At 35.2% G+C, this 8,313-nt stretch overlaps 1 protein-coding gene across 2 annotated transcripts in view; it reads right to left on the minus strand.

Annotated features, from left to right (window-relative positions):
- Positions 1-8,313, minus strand: part of GPALPP1 (GPALPP motifs containing 1) — a 36,576-nt gene that overhangs the window by 13,157 nt on the left and 15,106 nt on the right. For both annotated transcript variants that reach the window (XM_023731603.1, XM_023731602.1), the window contains 3 exons: positions 5,378-5,512; positions 3,858-4,022; positions 860-958 (listed from right to left, as the gene is read on the minus strand). In XM_023731603.1, coding sequence (XP_023587371.1) covers positions 860-958; positions 3,858-4,022; positions 5,378-5,470 — 357 coding nt within the window. In that variant the 5' untranslated portion in view covers positions 5,471-5,512. The remainder of the gene's footprint in view (positions 1-859; positions 959-3,857; positions 4,023-5,377; positions 5,513-8,313) is intronic.

An 8,313-nucleotide genomic window follows, 5' to 3' on the forward strand; every position in this document is an offset into this window, starting at 1 on the left:
TGAGACAAAAGATTAGTGGTTACCAGGGGCAGCACAGGGCTTTTAAGTTATATTGATTCTGAATTTTAACTCAAATTCCTTGTGGTCAGAGAACATGTTATGAATGACTGGGATTCTTTGAATTTTGTTGAGATGTGACTTTTGAAATGGTCAGTTTTCATAAATGTTCCATGTGGGTATAGGTTTTAGACACTGTCCAAAAATGTTTCACCATTCCTGGTGAAACTTTGTTCCTTAATGTTTATGGAACTTTTCATTACCTAATACATGGTGAACAGAAGGTAATTTTCCTGAACAACTAAACACTTCTCAGTAACCAGAGGGTTCAGTGATTTATTCTTTGAGTTAGAACACTCTCCAGCTTTTTCTAAAAGTAAGAGAGATTATAACAGAATAATAATATGCCAAATGAATACTGACCTACTTAGTTTATATATTTAGATTGAATCATGTTTTAAAACCATTTTTTCTCTTGTATTTAAATCTTAGATTTCTCCCATTTTAAAATCTTTACATCAAATACTCCGAATCTGCTTGTAATTTAAAAACTCATAAACTGAAGATCTCTATGAGTTGTCAGGGCTCTGGCTTTCTGGTCAAGTACTGCCTATATCCAGTAGTTAAATTTCTGATGTATGACTTAAAATAAAAATTGGAAACATTACGTGAAAAGCATTTTAAAAATCCTACACAACCAAGTAGAGTATTTTTCAGGACAGATGTATAGAAAAAAGACCGAGGTATAGAGAAAGACATATAAGAAAAAAAAAAAAAAAAAACAAGAAAGAAAAAAAAAAAACAAGAAAGGAATTAAAAGATACAAAAATTAAAGGGTTATACATTTCATTTCCTTACTTACATTGTATGAGGATACCTGCTCTGCCAATCTCTTATCCCTTCCTGACAATACATGTTCTTCGTCCTTCTTACTGAATGACTTCCTTGCTTCTTGTGTTTCCTGAGGAATGAACACAGGTAACATGTACTTACTGAACCATGTCTTTATAAGTAAATAAAAAAGGAATACATATTATTTTTGTTTAGATAGAGTTACTAGAAACTAACCTAAACCAATAAAACTGTCTTTTTTATTCACAGAATAAAGTACAGACAGAAATCCCCAAAAAATCTACAAAAAAAAATTTCTGAAACTAGTGAGTGAGTATAGCAATGCTGTAGGATATCAGATCAATACACAAAACTGCTTTCCTATATACCAACAATGAACAACTGAAATTTGAAATTTAAAAAACAATACTATCTATAATAGCACACACATAAAAATGAAGTTCTTAGATACAAATCCAACATATCTTAATTAGAAAGAAACACTGCAAAATATTCTAGAAATTTTAGTTGGGACAAGGATGGGCATGGCCCACATAAAAATGGTTGAAAACCACTGTTTTTAAAGCATATTTTTATACTACTATTATCTGATGAAGAAAACCAAGGAGACCCTCATACAATTTTTATCTTAACAACAAAGTAAAATAACATTGTATTTAATAAAGTACATTAAAAATAAAGGAATATTTCACTGCAGCATTATTCACACTAGCCAAAAGGTCCAACAACAACCCGCATGGCCATCAACAGATGAATAAATAAACAAAATGTGGTCATACATACAGTGGAATATTATTCAGCCACAAGGAGAAATGAAGTTCTGATATATGCTATGACAATCGATAAACATTGAAAACATTATGCTAAGTGAACTAAGGCACAAAAGGACAAATACTGTATGATCCCACTTACGTGAAGTATCTACAATAGGCAAATGCATAGAGACGGAAAGTGGTTACTAGGGACAGGGGCTGGGGGGTGGGAGTGGGAAGTTATTGCCAAGCTTCTGCTTGGGATGATGAAAAAGTCTGGAAATAGTGATAACGACTGGAAAAACTATACATCTAGGAATAGCTCATTTCTTATTTTTTTATAAAAAAATTTTCCAGAAAACAGATGCTTTTACTTGTTAAGTATTAAGAGAAAAATGACTTTATGGTAAAACGGAGATTAAAAACCAGAACATTTAATGTTAAGACATAGTGGCTCTAGTCAAGACTGGGAGGTGAAGACATAACAGATCCCGAATTTGTGCATAACATTCTCTTCTCTTTCTAAAGAGCAATTGCACTTCTTTCAAGCCATGAGACTGTAAGTGGTATGGAAGATGGATGGTGGTCAATCAAATATACAAAATAAGAAGCAGAGAAAACCTATCAAGAAGGAAATCTGGCTAAGATCTTTTACAAAAATTAGTCATAAACTTTAGGCTGGATCAAAGATCAAAGACCCAGGACAGCAGACAGCTCTGTGATACTATAAAGTTTATGACACAAATATAATGCTGTAGAGATAGTCTCAAAGGCTGTTATAAAAACTGCAATATGTTATCTTTATAAAACACGAGCTAGGAAAGAGCAGACAGGCATCTCAATGCTAGCCTTTCAAGGTGTGTGGCTCATTTCTACACCACATCTCTACTGCCTCTTCTACCCTATGGATGTTGGTTCACCTCATCTTTCTATTACAGCTCTCAGATTTCCTTTAATCTTCAGATCAAAAGACAACTCATGATGCTGCCACATACTCAGGGTATGGTGCTAAAATGTGGAGACTTCAACATACCAGCCACATTTTAGGAATAACTGTCTATTTCACAATCAATTCTCCACTAAAATGAGAAGTCCTTAAGGAGCTCTTTCATCTTTCTATAACCTGCAACCAAGCACAATGTCTGGCTGACTGGGTATTCAACTTATGGTTACAAATCAAAATAGAAATCCTGATAATTCTAGGTGCTGATGAACAGGATAAACAGAGCTAGGGTGATGAACTCAGTATGGAACTGTTTACATCAGTACTGATGAAGCTATAATCTTAAGGTGACGATCAGTCAAGCCTTTAAGACGTGAATGGGACATCTTAAGGGAATAAAAATCATTAGAATAAACTTAAGGAATAGTGCTAGAAGCACTGGTTCAACTCCTAAAATACAATGGAATGTTTCATAATGAACAGAAAGATTCAAGAAGAGAAAATCTAAAAATAATAAGATATCCTTCCCCACCTACTGACATCTGGCTGATTTGCAGATTCCCAAGTTTAATGTATTAATGAAAACACTTCTTATTTATCTTGACAGTAACATGAAACTTAGTACACCTGAGAAACAGTTATTTTGAGGGTTTCAATGCATCACTGAATGTGCTGTGTTAATCTGCAGCTTTGGTTCTTCCCAAGAAGAAATCTTGTGATCTTAAAGTATTACAAGATATTTTTAAAGATGATTTCATGGAGAGTACAAAACTGTATAAAGACGAGAGAATACAGAGTTAGAAAGGTCTAGAATGAAATTTTTGTTCATCATTTACCAGCTGTGACCCTAGAAAAGCTGACCTCATAGAGATTAGTTTCTCCATCCACAAAATGGAGTCAATAAACCTACGTCTCAGGGTATTCTTGAGATTTAAATGAGACAACTTACTGGCAAATAGCAAGCAATTAACATCACTTTCCTTCCTCATAACTCTCCTTCAGAATCATAAAGTTTTAAAAATACCCATTGCTGTCGAGTTGATACTAATTCATTAAGACCCTACAGGAGTAGAACTGCCCCATAGAGTTTCCAAGGCTGTAAATCTTTACAGAAGCAGATTGCCACGTCTTTCTCCCGTGGAGCAGCTGGTGGGTTTGAATCACCGGCGTTTCGGTTAAGCAGCCGAGCGCTTAACCACTGCACCATCAGGGCTCCTCTTTTTCAAAATAGTACCCTTAAATACTTTTCCCTTATATCTTTTCAAAATACAGCCAACATGGACAGAAATAAACGAACAAACTAAACCTCTCACTTTAGCTTTCCTTTCTCTGTCAGCTGGAGTATCTGTCCAAATCGATCGATCTCCAGATTTGTCATCAGCTCTTCTCTTAAATGTTCTTGGCCCAAGACCAAAGTCTTTCATTTCTGGAGGAAGCTCAGTCATCCATGACTCCCTTGTAATTGGTTTAGGTGAATCCTTTAAGAGAAATAAGAAGTTTAACAACAACAAAAAAGGTAGCATGGAAAGTAGTATATCCTTAATACTGTACAAGGGGCTATGCTTCTTCATTGAGGTTTTAAAGGTAACAATTATAGAAAGGACTAATGTTCTTACATCCTTGGCAATACTGAATGTTATCTTTTTAATATTTTGCTAATCTGATAAACAAGACTTTGCATTTTTGCTTTAAGTTGAATTTTTCATTCTACTGAGGTTGAGCATCTTTTCAAATGCTTATTAGCTCTTTGCACTTCCTATTGTGTACAGCCTGTTTATGTCCCTTGCAAATTTTTCTAATGGACTGATGTTTTTCTTACCAATCTACAGGGGCTCTTTGCTTTGGTAGTTATCAGTCCTTTGTCACATACGTTACAAATACTTTCATCCAATCTATAATTCTTTTGACTCCATGCTATCTTTTGCCATACAGAAATTTTTACATAAACAAATTTGCCAATCTTTTTCTTTATAGCTTCTGGTTTATAATTTTCTATTTCTTTCAATAATGTTTTATTGTGTTTAATGTGAAAGATTACACGGCAAATTCGGTTCCCATTTAACACTTTCTACACCAATTACTTAGTGATACTGGTTACATTTTCACAATGTACCATCATTCTCATTCATTCTGTTCTGGTTGTATCATTTCCAGTACTCTGGTTTCCCTGCCCCCTTACCTTCTCATCTTTGCTTTAAAGTAATTTTTGACCATTTGATCCCTTATAGGTGCTTTTTAAGAGGAGCTCATTACTCACGGGTAGTATTCTTTATTTTATGAACCAATCTGTTATCTCGTGAAAAGGTGACCTCAAGGGATAATTTTGATTTAAGATTTAACACACATTCTTTTTTTTTTTTTTGAGTTTTTAAAAAAAATATTTATTTTGTTGTTGCTGTTGTTGAGAATATACACAGAAAATCATATATCAAATCAAGAGTTTCTACAATTCAATGACATTGATTACATTCAAGTAGTGCAACCATTCTCATCTTCCTTTTCTAAGTTGTTCCTCCCTCGTTAACATAAACTCATGGTCCCCTAAGGTTTCTATCTAATCGAGTTGTTGTTGTCAATTAGATCCCATACAGATAGTTCTTAAAAAAGCACAATGCTTAAGGTAGATATTTTTTACTAGTTAAGCTGAACTATTGTTTGGTTTTAAGAAGACGTCAGTGGATATTTTTGGTTTAAGGTTTAAAGATTACCTCAGGGCAATAATTTCAGGTAATTTTCTTTTAACATATATGTATATTTTAAAATTTTGTTGTTAAAATTTAGATTTTTAATGCATGCAGTCTGTCTCACTGAGTAAAGTACATTTAAAACTTACATCATCTCCTCTAGTCAGCTTTTCTTTCATTCTCTGGGCCCTTTTTTCAAACTCTGTTGTTACACTGTAGTTAACTGGTCCTTTTGCAGGCATTGGTCCAACAATGTCCTCATCATCTTCACTGCTATCTGTTTCCTTTTAAAACAAGATATTACCTTTAAATTAAGAGCAGAGTTACAGGTTATAGAATATGATCCTAAATTACTTAAAATTTAACTTAAATTGACTACTAATAGATAATTAAACAGAAAAACAAACAACACATTGCTGGCTAATCACTGAACAATGAGAATCTTCACTCTGCCTTCCAAGGTTTGCCAAGAAAGGCAAAACCAATTTTAGAAACGACTTGTACCCAATAACTCAAGTGCATACATAGTACAGAAATGACAAATACATGGTGTGTGGGCTGTCACATCTCCTCTATGTCCATAGTTGTCACTGTTAGCTGCCACGAGTTGGCCCCTGCCTCATGGCGATCCCAGTAGACCTCATCAAATTATTTCAGTTCTATCCTGATGGACATAGATGTGTCCTCAGAATTTTTCTCAACATAGTATTCCAGGTAGCTGCTACCAATTTGTCAGAGTTGACATAAGTTGAAAACTATTTTTTATTCCTGGCACATACAAAGCTCTTTGTAATAAGATGTACACAGTAAAGCATTCTTGGAAGCTGTACCAGCCTTCATGATTCAGTACTGTCCACTGAAATAGAAATGTGCATGAACTCATGAAATCCTGACCCAAATGAATCCCCACTTACCACCCCAAAGATGTAACAGTATTGTAATAAGTGAATTCAATTTGTTCGTATTAAATCATTTTGATAAAGGGTTTTCATGCATGATTCTGTGTGCGATGCTATATTCACTAAATTTAAAGGCAGTTCTTACCCTCAAGTAGAAGACACATTAATAACAATGACATACGTGTCTTCTAGCTCAGAGAGGCAGCTTCTTCCTATTGGTTTTCATACTACCAGGATCAGGAGTTCATTTGTATTGCTTTTGTTTTCCCCACTACTCTATAACTTTCTGTAATTTCTTCTTTGAACCCTTATAGCAATTGCTACTTGTACAAATAATTTGAAAATTTTAAGTTGTCTTTTTGCTTACTCTAAGCTACATACACACACATGTATGGATTTTGGCATACAATGCCTTATTTGATCCTCATAGCAAAACTGTGAATTGGGTATTATTATTGCTGTTTTCCTTTCGAGGAAACGTAGGCTTAGAAAAATATATTTAGAAAGACTGAACAACTAGCTGAAAGGTTGGCGGTTCGAACTCACCCAGAGGCACCTTGGAAGACAGACCAGGCAATCTGCTTCTGAAAGGTCACGGCCTTGAAAACCCCATGGAGCAATTCTACTATGCACACATGGGGTTGCCACGTGTCGCAATTAACTGAATGGCAACCAACAACAACAAACAGACACAAATACTTGGTGAAATAAACTGATCAGATATAAAAGATACAATGAACTTTGAAAATTATAAGAAACGTGGTATCAGTATGGCATTAGGGTCTGAGATGATGAAATAAGCTCATGGTATTTTTACTTTCATCTAATAACAGATGGTTTTATGAAGGTAGAATTTCAGCACACTTTGGCAGGATGCTGTCTGAAATTTTTATAAATAAAGATGACTTAGGATGTTGGGAGACATAAACTAAATACGGGAATGGAGAAGTAAACAGAAAACTAGGCCCAACACACAAAGCTGAAAATGAGAAGCCAGAATATAGGTATTAAATTCTAGGTTTTAAATCATTTTAGTGTCCCAGACAAGGTATTTCTTTAAATTTTTTTTAAAAAGGATTTCTCCCCCCCTAAATACAATGGAAATTATGTACCCTACTAGTGTACAGTTTGGGCTGCAGAGTCAGAACTAGTTTCAAGCCTTAATTTGCCACTGTATTACCCCTGTGCCCATAGGTATGGTTCTCAGCCTTGGTTTCCCTTGTCTCTTAAATGGGGATTATAACAGCTCCAACCAGTAATTCCTGTGTTACCATGAGAACCCTGCATTTTGTTTACCCTTTTTGAAGCCATACCCTTCTAAGGACACTGGAGACTGTATCTAACTCTTAGGAAAGAATGCTGATAATTCTAAACCAATCACTTTGGTCTCATTCCTCTTGACCAACTGGGTGGCTTAGATGTCGCCATATGATACAATTTTGGTCAAAGAGACATGAAAGGTGGTCTACTGGAAACCTTCCGGAAAGGTTCTCTTTGCTCTAAAAAGGGGCACAGGATAGGGACTGCTCTCCTTCCTGTGTCTGGTGGACATTTTTGTGTGTGGATCTTAGAACTGTGGCAGCCTTCATGGTATAATGAAGGAAGTCAGCTTAAGGCGACAAATGAACGTGCAGCAGTAGGTGACAGAGCACAAAGGTGAAAAGAACCTGAGCCCTTGGTGATGTCATTAGGCTGCTGAATTAACCAACCCTGGAATGACCACACCTCCAAACCTCTTACTATGTGTATTAAAAATATTTTCCTTATTTGAGAATAAAGAACATATATCACCAAGGGTATTACATAAACAACCCATTTGCTAACTAAGTAGGTTAAGACAAAGTTCCATTTTAAGTTGGATCTTCTGTTATTTGCAGCTGAAAGCATTCTAGCTGATAAACCACCTCCCAGAACTGTTTGGATTAATTTATGCATGCAATGCACTTTGCAGTATCTAGCTTGTGGTAAGTGCGCAACAAATGTTAACCATTTGTATTATTGTGCATTCTTAATTTGTGGGTATATGTTGTGAATGGGATTAAGAGAAGCCCCTCTTTGAGAACGAAAAGTATGAAAACAAAAATAGAAGTTGTGTTGTGAGATTGTTAACCATTGTCATAGGGCAACATTTGTAGTAACTGTTAAATAAGAAACTATTTTGTTCTGTAAGCCTTCATCTTAAGTGA

The sequence above is a fragment of the Trichechus manatus genome, unplaced genomic scaffold (assembly GCF_000243295.1).
Source record: "Trichechus manatus latirostris isolate Lorelei unplaced genomic scaffold, TriManLat1.0 scaffold00044, whole genome shotgun sequence".
NCBI lineage: Eukaryota > Metazoa > Chordata > Mammalia > Sirenia > Trichechidae > Trichechus > Trichechus manatus.